At 40.5% G+C, this 18585-nt stretch overlaps 6 protein-coding genes across 7 annotated transcripts; 4 read left to right on the plus strand and 2 right to left on the minus strand.

The window, feature by feature from the left end:
* Positions 1 to 17: 17 nt before the first annotated feature.
* On the plus strand, positions 18 to 2155 carry hgo (homogentisate 1,2-dioxygenase). Its single transcript, XM_065311877.1, has 6 exons — positions 18 to 205; positions 267 to 533; positions 588 to 768; positions 821 to 1227; positions 1295 to 1603; positions 1757 to 2155. The coding sequence occupies exons 1-6, from the start codon at positions 179 to 181 to the stop codon at positions 1886 to 1888; spliced, it is 1323 nt and encodes a 440-aa protein (XP_065167949.1). The 5' UTR covers positions 18 to 178; the 3' UTR covers positions 1889 to 2155.
* Caf1-55 (chromatin assembly factor 1 p55 subunit) lies at positions 1922 to 4073 on the minus strand. Of its 2 annotated transcripts, XM_065311644.1 has the most exons (4): positions 3914 to 4073; positions 3383 to 3817; positions 2636 to 3319; positions 1922 to 2549 (listed from the first exon to the last, which is right to left on the minus strand). In XM_065311644.1, exons 1-4 carry the CDS (start codon positions 3933 to 3935, stop codon positions 2401 to 2403), a joined length of 1290 nt encoding a protein of 429 aa, XP_065167716.1. In that variant the 5' UTR covers positions 3936 to 4073; the 3' UTR covers positions 1922 to 2400. The 2 variants fall into 2 exon arrangements, with proteins under 2 accessions (XP_065167716.1, XP_065167637.1); XM_065311565.1 differs by having other exon boundaries at positions 3383 to 4073.
* Positions 4074 to 4182: 109 nt separating this feature from the next.
* LOC135798776 (ovarian-specific serine/threonine-protein kinase Lok-like) lies at positions 4183 to 6727 on the plus strand. The gene is made up of 5 exons (XM_065311767.1): positions 4183 to 4703; positions 4760 to 5014; positions 5076 to 5206; positions 5258 to 5380; positions 5469 to 6727. The coding sequence occupies exons 1-5, from the start codon at positions 4571 to 4573 to the stop codon at positions 6204 to 6206; spliced, it is 1380 nt and encodes a 459-aa protein (XP_065167839.1). The 5' UTR covers positions 4183 to 4570; the 3' UTR covers positions 6207 to 6727.
* LOC135798204 (gamma-tubulin complex component 6-like) lies at positions 6728 to 11567 on the minus strand. The gene is made up of 10 exons (XM_065310999.1): positions 11144 to 11567; positions 10785 to 10993; positions 10289 to 10727; positions 10017 to 10228; positions 9654 to 9949; positions 9124 to 9584; positions 8867 to 9059; positions 7478 to 8804; positions 7178 to 7422; positions 6728 to 7114 (listed from the first exon to the last, which is right to left on the minus strand). The coding sequence occupies exons 1-10, from the start codon at positions 11292 to 11294 to the stop codon at positions 6814 to 6816; spliced, it is 3834 nt and encodes a 1277-aa protein (XP_065167071.1). The 5' UTR covers positions 11295 to 11567; the 3' UTR covers positions 6728 to 6813.
* A 45-nt stretch (positions 11568 to 11612) lies between these two features.
* LOC135799038 (glutaminyl-peptide cyclotransferase-like) lies at positions 11613 to 13804 on the plus strand. Its single transcript, XM_065312078.1, has 5 exons — positions 11613 to 12031; positions 12103 to 12433; positions 12492 to 12947; positions 13000 to 13153; positions 13601 to 13804. Exons 1-5 carry the CDS (start codon positions 11957 to 11959, stop codon positions 13668 to 13670), a joined length of 1086 nt encoding a protein of 361 aa, XP_065168150.1. The 5' UTR covers positions 11613 to 11956; the 3' UTR covers positions 13671 to 13804.
* Positions 13805 to 14561: 757 nt separating this feature from the next.
* Positions 14562 to 18470, plus strand: INPP5E (Inositol-3-phosphate synthase). Its single transcript, XM_065303623.1, has 6 exons — positions 14562 to 15314; positions 15399 to 15781; positions 15843 to 16500; positions 16562 to 16785; positions 16849 to 16942; positions 18244 to 18470. The coding sequence occupies exons 1-6, from the start codon at positions 14988 to 14990 to the stop codon at positions 18424 to 18426; spliced, it is 1869 nt and encodes a 622-aa protein (XP_065159695.1). The 5' UTR covers positions 14562 to 14987; the 3' UTR covers positions 18427 to 18470.
* The last annotated feature ends 115 nt before the right edge of the window (positions 18471 to 18585 follow it).

The raw sequence follows: 18585 nt of genomic DNA on the forward strand, positions 1-18585 counted from the left end.
CCGCGAACGTTGTTTACCAAAGTCTCCGCGCCGACTTTGCGAAGAAAACAACTTCCATGATCCTAGATGAGGTGACAAAACTTGTATTCAAATATGCGCACTTTGCGAGCGAGCGCGCAGTTGCACACCAACGACCGGACTGTTATCATTGAAAGAAAAAAACTAAAATTCATAAAAAATGGCGACGAAAGAAGATAATTATAAAGTAACATTATATATCTTAACTATTTACGTACATATTCACTTGTTTTGCTTTTATTTCTTAGTATTTGTCTGGGTTTGGCAGCGAGTTTGTAAGCGAAGATCCGCGTTGTCCAGGCGCGTTACCCGAAGGACAAAACTCACCACAAAAATGTCCCTATGGTTTATACGCTGAGCAATTGTCAGGTTCGGCGTTTACTGCACCACGCGCGGAAAACCGAAGAACTTGGCTTTATAGAATTCGTCCTTCTGTGGGCCACGGACCGTACACGAAGTTCCCCAAAGGATTTCTTACACATGATTGGGACGAACAGGAACCAGATCCCAACCAGGTACATTTTATTCGCACATAAAATAAACAAAAATAAACTAAAATTAATTTTTAGATGAGATGGCGTCCATTTGACTTACCCAAAACGCCAGATGTGGATTTTGTTGAAGGATTGCATACGATCTGTGGTGCTGGCGACCCCAAAATGAAATCAGGACTCGCCATTCATATTTATTCATGTAGTATATCAATGGAAAACCGAGCATTTTACAATGCCGATGGGGATCTGCTCATTGGTGAGTTAATTATTTACTAAAAATTACACTTTTTAATTTTTTACATTTTTAGTGCCACAAGTTGGTCCCCTGGATATTAAAACAGAATTTGGCTTAATGAAAGTCCACCCTAACCAAATCTGTGTCATCCAGCAAGGAATGCGTTTCTCTGTTGCGGTGAACGAGGCAAGCCGCGGTTACATTTTGGAAGTTTTCGGGCAACATTTCCAACTGCCAGATTTGGGTCCCATTGGCGCAAACGGACTCGCAAATCCACGCGATTTTCTCACACCGACAGCTTACTATGAAGATATGCAGAACACATCTTATCAGATTGTCTCAAAATACCAAGGAGGGATGTTTGCTTGTAATCAGGATCATAGTCCTTTTGATGTTGTCGCTTGGCATGGTAACTACGTGCCTTACAAGTATGACTTGAGTAAATTTCAAGTTATCAACTCCGTTTCGTTTGATCATTGTGTACGTACACCTAAATATATTCAATAGAAAATTAGGAAAGTGTAAAATATTAATGTGATTATTTTAGGATCCGTCGATTTTCACAGTGTTGACATGCCAGTCCGAAAAGAAAGGCACCGCAATCGCTGACTTTGTAATCTTCCCTCCGCGTTGGTCCGTGCAGGAGCACACTTTCCGTCCGCCATATTATCATAGGAACTGCATGTCGGAGTTCATGGGATTGATTCACGGCGCGTACGAAGCGAAGAAAGATGGCTTCGCACCTGGCGGTGCCACTCTGCACAGTATCATGACTCCACATGGACCAGACGCGAAATGTTTTGATTTCGGATCGAGTGAAGTTTTAAAACCAGCGAGGGTTGCAGATAACACTCAGGTAAATTCCATTTTATGGATGCAGTGGAATTATTGCTGGGCTAAAATATTATATGCAAATGGCTACATGTTGCGTGGGTTGCATACGTAGCATAAACACAAAATTATACAACAAAATCACGAAAAACTGTAGTTAATTAACCTTTTGTTGCAGGCGTTTATGTTTGAAAGTTGCTTGGGTTTAGCCGTAACAAAGTGGGGCCTAAAGACATGTCAAAAGCTAGAAGAGGATTACTACAAATGTTGGGGCGACTTGAAATCCCACTTTACAGGAATGAAGTTGTGAATGTTGATCTACAGTACAAAATGAACACCCATCTTTGTTTGTTTGTTGTTTTTTTTTTCACAAAATTATGGACTTAAGTAGTTTCTGGAAATTAACAGTGTTTCGTTCTCAGCGTTGCGATTATAATCCTTAACTTAGTATAAACATAATAGTTGCAAGTATACGTAATCAGTGATTTCTATCAACCAAGATCGATGTTCCAAATTCTTAATTAAGTGATATAAATTTGTCATTAACTATTAAACAATAAACTCTAGTTGAAACGAACGTTGTCCAACGGGAGCAACTAATGCAATGCGCTTAAATATAATAAAAGAGAAAGAAAAACTACATCAAAATGGAACCATACGACGCGCGCGCGCGCGGCCGATCTTAAATTGGATCGGGCGCGTAATCACTGACTCGTTGCCTGCGCCGACATACTACGCATCATAGACGACAACACCAACCATACTGATTGGAAACCAACTAAAAAAAGTGGAAAAATAGATAGGATTATGAGGATATAGGAATTAGTTGGTAGAGGGGGTCTCGGCATCCGAGATGGCCATCTCACCGTCATCGTCATTATAAACGTTTTCGGCCATTTGCCACACTTGCATTATGTTGTCTTCGGACACGGAGCATATCACCCAGGGTTCGTTTGGATTCCAGCTAAAATCTGCAACAAATAACAAGAATATTTACTTTAAACTGAAATTTTATAAAAAAAAAAACACAATAAACACATGAAAAACAATCACTTACCGGATATTTTCGCAGTGTGTCCACCGTGAATGAACAACAACTCTGGTGGCCCATCTTCGTTGTCTTCCGGCGTCTGCATCTCGCCGATTTTGCTCAAATCCCACACATGCAAGCGCCTGTCCGTACCAGACGACGCCAGAATCGTCTCGTTGTGCGGCGACCATTGCACCTGGAAGATCTCATCCTTATGCGACTCGAAACTGTGCAGCTTCAGCTTCAAATTTCGCAGATCCCACAGCGCGACAGTCTTATCGGCTGACCCAGTCGCCAGAATAAACTCTGAGTAAGGATTAAAGCTGAGACAGTTGACCTCGGCGGTGTGTGCGTCGACAGTGTGCGAGGGCTTGCTGGTGTTGTTGCAGCGCGTGTCCCAGATCATCAGTTTCTGGTCATCGGCAACGGAGCCGAACAAACTCTCATGCAGTAAATGCCAGGCGACATCTTCGACGACAGCTGTGTGTCCCGTGAAGATCGTGCGCGCATCAATCACGCGGTCTTCTTTCGGAGTCGCGTTGATGTCCCAGAGGCAAATTGTGTGGTCATCACTGGCCGACAATAAATAGCCGTTGAGGTTTGGATTCCACGACAAACCGTAGCCTTCTTTTTGGTGGCCACGCAGACGCAGATCCGGATGGCATTCGCCAGCTGGGTCCGGTTTGCTCGGGTGTTTGGTATAATCAAACACTAAGTAAATAAACAGATTCGAATATAAAAACAGAATTCACGTGGGTTGGAGGAAATGCTTACCCAGCACATCACTGGATGGTGTTTTTGTGGCGATCACGCATGGATTCTGTGGCATGAAGCGAGCGCGGTTGACTTCCCCCTCATGGTTTATCTTGATTTCAATTTCGATCTTCCCGCTGACGGAGCCGAAGCCACCGAATTCGCCCTTCTCGTTGTCGTAGTGCGATGCGTCGAATTGCGCGTCCTCGTTGGGCAGCTGAACGCTGGCGATGAGCAGGTGGTTCTGCTCATCGGAGGTGTGCGTGCCGAGGATGAGCCGATGGATGGAGTGGTCCTTACCTTCCGGCCTGGTGACGTCCGGCAGCCACTGCGCGGTCAGCGAGGGCCATTCCAATGCATGCGTCATTACCAGATCGTACAGAAACGGCGTGTTCTTCTTCCATATCTTGTACTCCTCGTTGATAACGCGCTCCTCCACCGCATCGTCGAACGTTTCTGCAGAGCATAGTGCCGGCTTGGAATCATGCAGATCCACACTCGATCGCGATGCCAATGAAGTCTTCGATTTGCGAGAGAAATTATCGCACTCACCTGCGTCACCTTTGTCGCCCATGTTTCCGTTTCTCAACTATCAAATGCACATGGAATTTGCTAAGAACAATTGAACGAAACAAACGACGCGAACGACTCGGGAGACGCCAGCGCGCCAAACAACGCCGGTGCGTAGTGGATGGTGAAAATGCGCGGAATGGTTAACTGCGATGGCAACGCTGGATAATGGCCGCGGGACACTCTGGCGGCTTTTTCAACCAATCACAGCGCCGGATTCAGCAAACACAAACGCAACGAACCGAGCACGCACGAAAACATTAAGTTCGTTGAGTTCCTTCTTCCTTCGAATTTCAAAGCAGGATTTCCGTTAATTTTCGTCCAACGACTGTTTCGTAACGTAAAAAACATCAACTTGTTAATTAAGCAGAATTATGATAACCAAATTACGATTATGACTTTCTTTATGAGTATTTGGATCTTTGGTGCAGTTTCTAACTGTCGCTGAATGTCTCCTTCCGGTCAACCTTCGAGAATTTTCGGATGCTGCAATAGCATTTTTTCTTGAAAGAGTTCATTCATCACCCACACAACCTCACCAAATTCATCTCGTAGTTTACTTTTGTTTCCCAACTCAGCTGCATGCAAAATATTCTCAATATCAATAAAAGTGTGCATGTAAACTATAACTAGACGAAAATGTCTTGCCAATCTCTAGACACTCAAACTCCTGACTTATTGAGCCTTACACCGGCGACTAAAGCAAATATTATTCAACCAATTCATGCATGGGGAAGACTGTATTCTACTTATCTTCATCTTAGTCCAGTTGGTATGTGAAACAGTTTCCAATTGGCTTAGTAAAACATTAATTTCATTTTGAAACAGATTTAGAGGTTGAATCATACAGCCTAGGAAGAGCTGAATCCTGTGATATAATCATAACTCAAGATAACATTCCAATACATAGAATTGTGGCAATCAGCAAGGTGCATTTTGTCATCACCAAGGAAGATTCCCTGGTGCTCATCAAAGATATGAGCAAGAATGGCACCTATCTTAATGGAAATCTAATTGGCAAGGGTAGAACCAACATTCTGCAGAATGATGATGAGATTGCAATTGGTTTCAAGGGATTGAAAGGTAAATTGTGTCAAGGAGTTAATATTTAGGTTATTAGTGTGTTTAAATTGATTGCTTTTAGTGTACATATTTAAAATCATCTGTGACTTGGATGATAACAAGTATTTGCCAGAGAAACTCAGGAAGAAGTATCAAATCTCTAAATTATTGGGAAGGGGAGCATGTGGGGAAGTCAAGTTGTGTTTTGAAAAGGTTGATAATGCAATTTTTAACTTTTAAACTCTAAAAAGTTATAAATTTCAGGAAACTTTGAGGCCTTTTGCTGTTAAAAAGATTGTAAAAGCCACACCATTGAATGGCAAGAATAAAATCAATTGTCCTGAGAAGATTGCAAGAGAGATTAATATTTTAAGAGCATTGCAACATGTAAGTTTCCATGATATCGTAATTTTTAAGCATAATTTGTATTTTCCAAGACAATAATTTGTATATTTTTGCTTTTTTGTGCTTATAGCCGGGTGTAGTTTCAATGAAAGACATAGAAGACACCGTAGACAGTGTGTTCATCATTCTGGAATACATGGAAGGCGGCGAACTCAACGGATTAGTCGAAACAACGCATCCGATCAACGAAGCGCAAGCGAAACAATTATTCTACCAAATCGCAGTGGCTGTCGCCTATCTACACTCCAACGGCATTATCCATCGTGATCTCAAACCGGAAAACATCCTGCTCAAAACCCCATACCCGGACTCGATCGTAAAAATCTCCGATTTTGGTCTGAGTCGCTTTCTTGATGAGGAAAACGACTTCCAACGCACCGTCTGCGGTACTCCAATGTATGTGGCACCAGAGGTGTTGAGGCGTGAGTTGTATGGCTATCAAGCGGACATCTGGAGTCTTGGAGTCGTGTTGTACTTCATGTTAGGTAGGGATCTGCCGTTTAAACACGAGAGGAGACTCTCACAGACATCACAGGTTACTTTCTGTGGTGATACTTGGCTGAGCATCAGCGAGGACGCCAAGGATCTCGTCCGACGCATGTTGACCGTTGATGTGCGAGAACGCATCAAGATGGATGACCTGATGGTGCATCCGTGGATTGTAGACACAGGGATGTTGAATAAGGTTGGTGAGTTATTGTATGGTGAGCATAGCACATTTGCAGCTTATGACAGCGAGAGTGATGAGTCTATCATTGTGGATTCGGATGATGAAGCTCCGCCACCGAAACGCTCCAGGACTGATTAACTGATAAACTTAAATCATCTCATTATTTTTTTTGCAATTTAGTTTGTAAGCACAGATTTTTATATTTTTCTAGACGAGTATTGTTGTTGAAATGACGAGTATCCAAAGAGTATGTTATAATTAGACGTTCATTAAGTTTTTCGTGATCTCAGTGAAAGAGATCCAAAGAGTATTTAATAGTAATGTTGCATATTGCATCGTGATCTGATTCGTATGAGGTCCAAAGAGTATTACATAAAATACGATATTGATTTTGATGTTGCTTAGGTTTAATAATTGTTTTTGAAGATTTGTGATTGAGAGTTGAGTGCAAACGCACACATGTGGTGCGACTAACTCGTGCCTTTGATGATTATGACATTTAAGTAGAGTATTATTAGTTAGTAAGTTGATTCTGTGTTGTGACAATCCCCGAAATCATCAAATTTGCTGGTTCCTGTTATGATTTCGTGGGAAACATTTTGTTATATGCGTAAAATTAAGCGTTACAATAAACTACCGATTTTTTACTACTGCTAACATTTCAAATCGTAAGTACGCGTTTATTAAATAATCAAATAAATACATAACGTGTTGATTAGTTGTTGTGAACTTTATAAAGCTGAAATTAAGTAGATTCGCTGAAACAAGCACTGAAATATCCATTGATGTCCAATAAATCGATAAGCTGTGCGAATTGTGACTGATACGCGCTGCGTGTAACCTTTTTGCCTACCTTGAAGAAATACTTCGCCATTACCATGAAATTCGCGAAGATTTCTTCCAGTTTGGCGTAATTTGGATGCTCGAATGCGGTGTCGTTGAGCACCCAATCACGCAAACGCAAATAATCGTAAAACTTGAGTATTACTTTGAATATGTTCATCACTACTTTCCTCACCGGTGCTGATTGTTTATTAAGAAGACACCTGGGTGATATAAATAGCGTAAATCGGAATATTAAATTGATAAAAATCATGATGAATACTTACATGAAATAGATTTGTTTGACATATGTGGTGTGTGCAGTATATAAATCATCAATATGATCAATCGATTTCAGTGCTTCCTGAAAGCTAGCCCACGCACTCTGCAATACTTCGCCTACGATGTAATTCTGGAATGTTTGGATGAAATGTGTCATGATGTGTCTGCACAATTCCACGCGCTGGTAATGCGGTGAACAGGATAATAACGCTGCGTGTTGGGAATGTTCCTTGTGCATCATTTTCAAGTCCTATTAACACAAATATTTACAAAATTTTGATTTGTTGAACGATTACACCACTTACCATGAAAATATTGCGTAAAACCCACGCAACACGATGAACTTTCAATAAGAATTTAAATATCTCATCGTATTTACCCATAGTATCCCTCGGAAGTAAAATATTCAATGGCCATTTAACATCACAACTTAATGAAATTCCATCGAAGGCGTTAATATTACCCAAATCTAATCCTTTCGCTAGAGAATTCACACATAATCTCATTACAATATCGCCATCTTCCGGCAAATCCGCCATAAATGATTGCGTACGAGCTGGAAAACCATACACAGCTCTTTCTCCACCTGCATATAAACTCTTAAACAAGTCACGTGTCATTCTAATACAATACTCTCCGTCTAAAAGAAAGTAATAGTTCCGGAGTTGTTCAAGATGTGTGAGAAACCTTTGATCGACTATGAAATGTTTCAAAAGATCAGAACGCAACAGACTCATTTGTACTTCCAATGGCAACATTAGACTACGTCGAATATAATTATCCAACGTCAAGACTTGAATGTCCGCCACATCTGCCAAGGGAACCCTCATAGGATAATCATAATCCAGATGAATAGTTTCACCAGCGTTTTCGTACATAGGTGTACAAGTAAACGAGCATCCCGCGCTTGCGCTCGCAGTCGCCGTGAACAGCGAATCGGATTTTAAAAAGTCAAAGCTAGGCGTATTTTGATACGGCGTATAACCGTACTCGGCCATTGTTTTCGTAACGTCCAATTTAAAATTACGCTCTTGTCGGTATTTCTCCAAGCGTGATGCATTCGCGGTAATTAAGTTGCCGTCGTTATCGGTGACTGAGTCACCTTCAACCTTCGACGTTTGCGGTTTGTTCTCGGCGCCATCTTGTGGATTGTTATTATTCGGCGCGTTTGTGGTAATAAGAAAATCGTTATCATTAAAAGTTAATTTACTACGCATTGAATAATCACGATTAATTTCCAGATCGGTTTTCTGGCCGTACTCCTCCGTCATTACCTTCATTTTGTTCCTCTGCGCGTCGGTTACGATAATATTTGTATTACTTGGTTTCAGAATGTTGGTTTTTTCATTGATTGAAGAACCCATTACTTTTAATTTGTTGCGTTGCGCATCAGTGAGAATGATTTTGTCATCTGGGATAGTTTTTTGATCTGTGTTTATGTTTCCGTCAGCGTTTGCATTGATTACGTCAACATCGATTGTTTCCACTGTTTGTGTTGCTGGAATAGGTGGATTAGGTGTCGGTGGTTCTTCCAGATGAATATTTTTGATTGTTTCAATGTGGGTTAAGATGCGTTCGTTCATATGTGTTGCGTTTTCGTATATCTGCTCATAATGGGCAATCATTCGTAGGCTAGAATTAATTAAAGGTACAATTATTAATTTTTAATACATTTTGATTGTTTTTGTACTTACGCTTCTTCTTGAATCATAGTTTGGACTTTTTCCTGCATCGCCGCGAATTTTTCTTCTTCTTTGAGCTCTCGGGCAAGCTCAGCAAGTTTTACTTCTTGTTTTAAAGCTAATTGTTTGTCATATTCATCGCGCAGCATGCGATAACGTTCTTGTTTCCTTTCATTTTCTTTGGATAACTTTTCCAGTCTTTGTTCTATTAAACAATCGTAAATACACTTTCAAAACAAAATTTTTAAAAATGTTTTTGTTATACTTACGCTGAATCCGTTTGATAGTTGCCGCGCGTTTAGCAGCAACACACTTGCTAAAAATAATCTTCTCATCTTCTTTCATCGCTAACCAATCCTTTAAGGAAAATTGCGTTCCTCCGCCAGCAACAACCATTTCAAACTCATACGCCTTAATAGCTCGCTCTCGTTTCAACAATAAATCACGCGTAATACAACACTGAATCATATGCGACTTATTCGCCATGAAATACTGAACAATTCGTGACTTAGGCATGCATAACTTCAATAAATGCGCGGATTTTCCACAATCTAGAATATTCTTTGCATGATCAATAAGAAACTCGGGTATTTTTGAATCAACGATTGTAAAACCATGCGTCCAATACTTCCTGTCTTTACTAGTCAGGAATTTTAGTGACACACGGATGAAAAACTCGTTGTGCGTGTCATTTACGACGCCTTGTAGCAACCACGGACTAAGATATCGTCTGAAAACCAAAGAATACAAATTAATTTATATTAATACTATGATTTTTACGCTGTGAGGTGCAACTTACATGAAATAAATTTGTAAACATGGAAATAACAGTCCTAACAACACCATGAGAATCGTTCTATTCGATTGTCCAAATAATTTCTTATATAAATAATTTAATAAATCAACACCGCTTGGAATTGTACTTCCGTGAGGTTCCCTGTAAGTTCCTACCTTACAGATGTTAGCAACAGCGAATAATTGTTGTGATAACATGCGGATAAACGCGTGAAACTTTAACAATCCTTTGTTTTCGTCGAATTTTGTTGTTGCGGTGTAATAATATGACAGGTAACGATTAACAGCACTACAAAATTCCTATAATATAAATATTTTTATTAAAATGTCATAAAACAAATAAAAATTCATGTTTTTAGATACTTACAGCATAAATAGGCCCGTATTTATAAACATTACCAAATGCAGATGTTTCTGTTGAAGACACCATATTCTGAAGCGCTTTGAAACAAATTCCACAGTTTATCATCAAACAACTGTACTTTTTGAAGACATCATAGGATATTTTATCGAAAACAACATTTGGTTTCAAAGAGAATCCATCTTCACTTGATTCAAACGTGTGAGACTCAAGTCCAACTAAAATTTCATAAATTTCAACACTTTTTCTCTACATTTTTGTATTAATAATTAACTTACGAGCAACTTGTTTCAAATCTCGCATGTACTGCTCTTTAGTTATGACTGTCACCGGTTTATTAACGCATTTCTTCAGACAATTTCCTTTATCCATCAATGCATACACATTAAAACTACTATCTGAAAGAAATGGTTTTTCACTCGGCGGTAGTGGATTACCCAAAGATTCCCACGTCCGACGTTTTGTGTATTTCATCCGGGAGACAACATCCCAGATATTTGGCTCTGGTGACGCTCGGTTATCGAATCCTTCATCAGAATTGTTCGATGTGGAGTTGTCTAGTATATCAGCATCGATGAAGAGATCACTCCAGCGAGATGTGTCGCCCAGGGAGCAATTTGAGAATTTAATTGATGTGTTTTCAATCGGTTCCAAGTGAAAATCGCTTTCATTGTATACACGATAACCGCTCTCGTACAAACGTGGCGCAATTTCATTCTGTAGATCATAGATATATGAATATTTGATGATTTTTATTGTTTAAATTTGTGTTACCTTGGGTTTTAAAGGTATTTTGCGCAGTTTTAGCAAAAAATGTAAAATTGCTTTACTTGTTAGATCATCCCAGCTGGAATTACTGATTGTATCATAGTAACTTTGTATTTTTTTCGCTTGTTCCGGCTGTTTGAACGTAAATTGCACGTTGTACTGCCAGGTAAGGAACTGGCTCTCCAAGCAGTTGCAATTTGGCAACCAGAATGCATCTAATCATCAATTATGGATCAAAATTTTAAATTATTGCATTTACAATTATAATTTTAGTTGTTTGACATTCCAGAAGTACTAAGCATGCATTAAATAGTATATTTTCGGCGTGACATAAGTAAAATCTCAATAAAATGTTAAATTATTACCTGATACAGGATTGGGTTGGTGCAAAAGCACTTTAAATGCCTTGGCTCTGAGGCGTTTCACATCATTGATTCGTACACACTTGGAGTTCTTTGCTAAGTGATGTTCACATAGTTTTGTTACAAGATTATACACACTCTCTTCGCTCGACATCTCGTTATGAGAAGTTCGCGACTATTACAACCGTTTTTGTTTGTGTTTTTACGTTGATATGTTTAAACATGTTTGTTAGGTTACGATCATCATCGTACAGTGTTTATTAATTGTTATTTTAGCTGTACTCTTGGTTGCAGCATGTTGGATTTATGAAATTATTAAAGAACAACGTGGCAATATTAAATATGTTGTTGAATTAATATTAAAACAGTAGATTTACAAATATAGAATATTTTATATAACATATTTCGGAATAAATTTTGTAATACGAAAATATGTACATAATTTGTGGACGTCGATGTATTTCTGGTTGCGCGCATTTCGAAGCCGGTCATATGGTCGACGATGCAAAATATTCGTACGAATCATATCGAAACTCTTAATTCTACCCGAATATCACTTATACCGCAAATTTATTGCTTGCATCGTAAAAGTGCTATAAAATTAATGCCATTGTAGTTTTTTTTTTTTGATAAGCCAATCATCCAGAAGTAGAACAAAGCATAATGCTTTCCATGTACGCAAATCCCACCGCTCGCTAAAAAAGCGTAACCCGCCTAAGTTTTTGACATATGCTTTGAACGCTCTTCGCAATCAACAAGTGATTATCACTAATCAGTTTTGATCGGCGTGCCAGCTTTTGCCTTCGCGCTCCTGAGATGCATTCGCGAATCTCATTACTGTTTGTGCTGGTGATAAACGTTGTGCTCTGCGCGCAATTTCGATACAAAAAGGCGAGAATTAAGTTTTTTCAAGTTCAACTTAGAGTGCTTTGTTCTTTGACTAATTATTTGATTCTTTAAAGGAGCAACATTCAATCCACCAGCTGAACAGACATCAGATTCAGCATTTAGCAAGACTGTCAGATGTGGATCATCTGAACTCTGTTTTGGACAACATTTTAATTCCAAGAGTGGTTGAAACACCAACCCACACAAAAGTCTACAAATACATCAAGAAGCAACTAGAGGATAATGATTTCACTGTTGAGGTTGATATGTTCAAAGACAATGTGCCTATATTTGGCTCTTTGACTTTCAAGAACATTATAGGAGTGCTCAATCCAAATGCAGAGAGATTCTTGGTGTTAGCATGTCACTATGACAGCAAATACTTTGCAAACTTTGAATTTCTTGGTAATTCATTACAATTTCAGCCTCTAATCGATAATTTTATAACTTTTGTATCCTGTAGCTGCAACTGATTCAGCTGTTCCATGTGCAATGATGCTGAACTTGATCAAAACCATGAAATCTGAGCTGCAAGCTGTCAAAAACAACGATGTTAGTTTAATGCTGTTGTTCCTGGATGGTGAGGAAGCATTCCATCAGTGGTCAGACACTGATTCGATCTATGGCGCGCGTAACCTGGCGAAAAAATTCGACAATTCATTAGGCCGCTCTGCAAACGGCGAGAGTGTGTCAATGCTTGACCGAATGGATGTTTTTGTCTTGCTGGACTTGCTCGGTACACCAAACCCGACATTCTACAGTTATTTCCCAGACACTGACAGGCATTATTTGACTTTGAGTCGTGCGGAAGACGCTCTGGCCAAATCGCATTTATTATCCAATCATAAACGAAAATATTTCCAAGAGAAAAGATATAATTCGCATGTGGAAGATGATCACTTGCCATTCATGCGAAAAGGTAAACAATTTTCATATTTTTAAACCTTTTATTTCTAATAATTTTATTTTAGGTGTTCCTATCTTGCATATCATTCCGTCACCTTTCCCGAAAGTGTGGCACAAAGTCTCGGATGACCGCACCGCGATCGACGTCAACACAATCGAGAATCTCAACAAGATTTTCCGCGTCTTCGTCGCCGAGTATCTCCACGTCCCGCTAAGCAAGTAAATATCACGGCCACCACAGCGCAACGTTACAATGAAACCATGAAACAAGCAAAAGCCCTGGCGTACAACTAATTCTAAATGTGTCAATGTAATTATCAACCTGTGTGTTTGCTCACGAATCTCAATTTTGTACTTCCAACCCGCACATTACGGACAATGAGGAATTCTCATTCGGCCGCAACCGTGTCAAGTCCAAATTAATATATTGTCATTTGGCCTAAATGTTGTGTTTTGGGGCGTGTGGGTGAACGGTATCTTTGTATTAGAAAATTTATTGAATGTTATTGCAAGCAGCTTGATTGCTTTTTTATTATGTACCTCAATCAAACATCCTGTGAACACTTATTGTGCTTTGTTTCTCGTTATTTTATATCTAATAACTCGTATCGATTTGTTGCCATTGTATGCTTTTTTGTTAATGTTAATGTGTATATTGTTTTCTAGCATCGAGATCGATGGCGAGGTGGACGCGGATGAAATAGACCCAAGGTTGAATGCGCACGAAGAGTTCTAAACGCGAATGCGTTTTGTTTGATACGTACATTTGTCACAAACACGAGATATGCGTAATGAAAAGACTACGGATGATTTATTGCGGGTATAATTGTAATTAATTGAAGCGAAATAATTATGTTTATTCAGTGATAACGACGTTTTTCTGTTCAATTACGACCCTTTTATTAATGGTTCACTAGAATTTGAAGTAGAAAATGCAACAGGTGCATTACACACTCATTTAAATTGCATTCCAATATTTGAAGTGTCGTTGTACATCTGTGTGTATACAAAGTTGTGTATTGAGATGAGTTGAACCAGTTAATATTCGAAACACGCGAAAGTTAGTCGCATTCAAGTTTGACGAAAATAAATCATTCAATATCGAGTATTTCGGCAAAATCGAGAGGTTTTACGACGCAACAGGTGATAATTTTACAAGAGAATTAGTTGAATGTGAATGTAAAGTTGTGATTTGTGTTGTTTTGCGTTGTTAATGGTAAGAATGAGATTCCGAGAAGAAATGTCGGTGAAGTCATGAACTTGGTGACGAGTTTGCATCGCAATGCAAGCAAATACATAGAAGTTAAGCATGCTGTTGAATAACAGTTATGAGTTATATTTATCGAATCGCTCAAGTGCGTCTCCACGATGCGTGCCCGCCGCTGCCGCTGGGTCCGCGCGACAACATTTCGAATGTGTCGCCGGATTTATATTTAGCACGGCCGGCGGCCGGTGGGGATGCGGCGGCGTGAGCCGCGCGGCACACACATGGCTTGGCATTTCGAGAAAGGCGAAAAAAAATGTGGGCATTCAAGGGCAATCAATAAATCGCGCCGAATCACCACAACGCAGAGCGTCGCGGCGCCCGACCGCCATGACAGCATGGTGCAAACAGACAGCGCTCGGCTAGCGAAACACACGCGCCGTCAATACAAACAAGCGGCGCGCCGCGTCCGCCTCGTCGGCGGCGGTTGAGAATCTCGCGGAGTTCGCGGAGACGCACAAGTTGCGCGGCGTCCGTTTTTCAAAAAAAAAAAAACAATTCGTGCGAATCGCGCGGTGCGTTATATCACGAGCGCGGCGTGCTCGCCAGGACCTCGTCCTGTTGCGCATTGTGAGAGGGTTCGGACGTCGTGACGACCCCCGCCGTCTAACCTAACGACGATGACCTTTCACTAACATACGTCTAATTTTAATTTGCGCGTAAATCGTCATGGGTTAATTAATTTTTTTCGATTTCATTTCGGAACATTATGTGATCTTTCGGCGCCGGTTTGCACCGCGAAAATTTAATTAAATCACACTCACTCACGTAGCCAAATAGCAATAAATCATGACAATGGAGACTGAAAATTCAAGTCCGAATAATTCGAAACTTAGCCAGAAGAAAAGCATCAAAAAGCTGCTGCTGCCCAGCAAGAATCCCAATAAAGTTGGCATTGTGATCACCCGAGCGCAAAGTACAATCAGACGGAAGAAACCCAACGACGACGAAGCGCACCTACCCAAGAGTCCGATCATCGTTTCACGCCGCCCGCTCAGCCTGGACGTCTCTAACATCAGCCCCACACACTCCGAAAGTGGATGCAGCCAAAACCCTTCACCCTCTTTGGCTGGCAGGCCTTTTCTGTCACCTGACTTGGAAGGCAATAGATTACAGGTGAATTGCATTGAAAAAAACAAAAAAAAAACAAAGTCATAGCATTTTTTTTGTATAAAAATGACATTTGTTTGTATTGTGCAGGTAAACGGAGACTTCGGCGGGTCGTTCAACCAGTTGAGAAGATGTAGCAGTGTGGAAGACACCAGTATACGAACGGAAGCGTCGCTGATTGCCGAAACCAACCTGTCAGAGCGCAGCATGTCGCACGACACAATCCTGAAAGATGGCTCCACTAATGTGTCACGATCGCCGTCAAGCGCGAATAGTTTAGCGCGCAAGGCGTTGATGGCAGCGCAAGTTTTACACCTTATACCTACAGTGAAAGCGCGACAGAGGAACTTTTTACACGGAAGAATGGGTACTAACACACTGCTTGGCAGTAAGGAACTGGAGAAAACGCTACCGCGTCGTGAGGTTCATATTTTTGTTGGGACTTGGAATATGAACGGACAAACGCCGCCAAGGTAAACAAAAAACACTTTTTAAATTTTCTCAAAAAAAAACGTTTTCTTTGCGTTTTTGCAGAGAATTAAACGATTTTGTTTTACCAATTAACATGGAGCACGTGCCGGATATCCTTGCGTTCGGTACCCAAGAGTCCTGTTCGGAAAAATTCGAATGGGAAGCGTCCCTACAGGAAACCATCGGTCCCACACACGTGCTCTTCCATTCGGTGTCACTGGGCACACTCCACCTCGCTGTTTTCATGCGGCGAGACCTCATCTGGTACGCATCTTTACCGGAGGATTCAAGTATTTCCGTGCGGCCCGGCGTCGCGTTCAAAACGAAGGGCGCAGTCGCCACCGGCTTCATGATCTTTGGTACGTCGTTTCTGTTTGTCAACACACATCTTACCGCGCATCAGGAGAAAGTCAAAGAGCGCGTGTCGGACGTGAAAAAGATCGTGCAGTCACTGGACTTGCCGAAAAACATTCCCTGTCGCAATAAGAGCAAAGACGTGACGCAGAACTTTGACTATGTCTTCTGGAACGGCGATCTCAACTTTCGATTGGCGACACCGCGCAAAAACGTATTGGAATGGCTGTCGCATACGAGTTTTCCGCTCCCAGCACATTTGCCTCACGGTTACATGCATCACGATCAGCTTTGTTCAGTATTAACCGACGGCGCGGCATTTAGGGGATTCATGGAGGCAAATATCACATTTCCGCCGACGTATAAGGTAAACAACACGTGCGCCCTCATTAACAGCTGGCGGTATTAAATGTTTTCATTAAATCTAGTACGATCCTGGCACACAAAATTTCGACACCTCGTCGAAACAGCGAGCACCAGCGTACACGGATCGAATTCTATTCAAACACCGACAGACGCGTCGGCTGAGCACCCAACCAGATACACCACCGATAACGTGTCTCGAATACGACTCCGTACCATCAATCACCACATCGGATCACAAACCTGTCTGGGGTGTGTTCAAAGCGCACGTTCGTCCTGGAATTGACACGTAGGCATTTCATTGTCAAATAAATATATAATTATATAAACCAACCTTAAATTATCACTTTAGGATGCCGCTGAACGCAGGATTATTCAACCGGGACGTGTACCTAGAGGGTATCCGCCGCCGCGCAATGGCGCACGGCGCAAAGGACGAAAACTTGGTATGTAGCCTACAATAAATACCGCAACCAGCTACACATCAATCCAAATTCGTCGCAACATTTCACCAAAGATACAAAACGCTCAAAGTTACTATTAAATTAAACTGTGTATTGTACACAAAATGGACGTGCTGTAACCGACCAGTCAGCCATTGGCAGTTATGGCGCGCGCCTCGACGTCCACGAGACGCAACACACAAAACAGAAGGAACCAAAGTGCAACAGGGAATTTATTCTATATAATCTAGTCATTTGCTGCGCACGCGTAGTAGTTTCGTTTAGTATTCTGTTAGTATTTAACCGTCAACGCACGCACGTTGCATATTTTTGTTATAAATATTGTTATATTATTTAGTTTGTAATCTGAGGTCCGGGACGACGGAGTTTTGCACAATTATTTTAAAGGTAAGCGCACATTTTAGTTCAAAACGGTGTACGAATGTATTAATATTTTTTTACGGAACTGAAAGCTGAGTTTTTGTTGTGATCATCCCGGATGCGAACATTAAAATCGTACAATTAGTATTAATCGATGAGAATTTGACAGGTAGCAAGCAATCACAACTTCTGTAAGCAATGTGTATTCGTGGCATGGTGTTTGCCAATCTTTCATTCGATGTTATTTGATGCGAACACGTTGCAGACGTTAAATGTTACAAAATGGCGCTTAAGTCATTGGAAATGTGATTTATGTGACCTACTCCCATGACTGTGTTAGATGTATGCCTTATGAGAAATTGACACTTCTACAAAATCTCTCGTCAGTGAATTACAAATCAATGTTACAATCCGTCTGTTATCTGTGAGAAGAATCAACTCAATCAGGAAGTAATTGCCGATTAATTAATTAAATTGTAATTAAAGGGTGACTTTTAACCGTTGTGCCTCCTGACTGAACAAAATATCATCTAGCGATGTTTAGCGATACTGACTATAATTGTACTACTTGTAATACTTTAAAATTTAGTCTTTGACCAGTTGAATGATGCGGGAGTTTACTAACAAATCAAAACAGAAAACCAAGCAAAACGCAGCAGCGACACTTAAAAAGTGCATGGCCGCCGAGTTTTTATATGCGTGCGGAAACTAGTATTATCAAACGGGTTGCGTTTACCAAAGCAATTTCGCAATATTATTTGTTAGCCGAGGACTTCAAAGCAAAACTGAAATGTATAAATTTAAATGTAAACTTGAAAATGCCTTCCAGAGTTCCATACAGATGTTATTGTACGATAAATGTTTATCATGATATCATGAAATATATTTCCTTATTTCCTTATGTCACTTGTGTTTCATATAAGAAACCATCCGGTACTAAACGGGCGAAGAGCGCCAGAGAGAAGGCGAAGAAATGCGCACGGAACGCGGTGAAGAGAGTTTTGAGTACCGTGCAAATGGTGCATCATCATCGAGACGAATCGGATACTGAGCCGCTGATTGACTCGGATTCTTCAGCGAATTACCCGAATTCTGAAGATAACTAAGCAATTACAAATGATTACAATCATACTCTATCAGATTTTGCTATACCAACGTTTTAGTTGTTAAAAAACTTATTAAATTTTCAATTTTTGCAGGAAAAAACTTTTAAGTTTTTGATTTTTTGACATTGAGGTTGCCTACAGTGACAACTAATAAAACTG

Source organism: Atheta coriaria, unplaced genomic scaffold (genome assembly GCF_025399875.1).
Source record: "Atheta coriaria isolate IRGN ID8LTWV9N9 unplaced genomic scaffold, Caltech_Dcor_3.1 hic_scaffold_1_pilon, whole genome shotgun sequence".
Taxonomy (NCBI): Eukaryota; Metazoa; Arthropoda; class Insecta; order Coleoptera; family Staphylinidae; genus Dalotia; species Dalotia coriaria.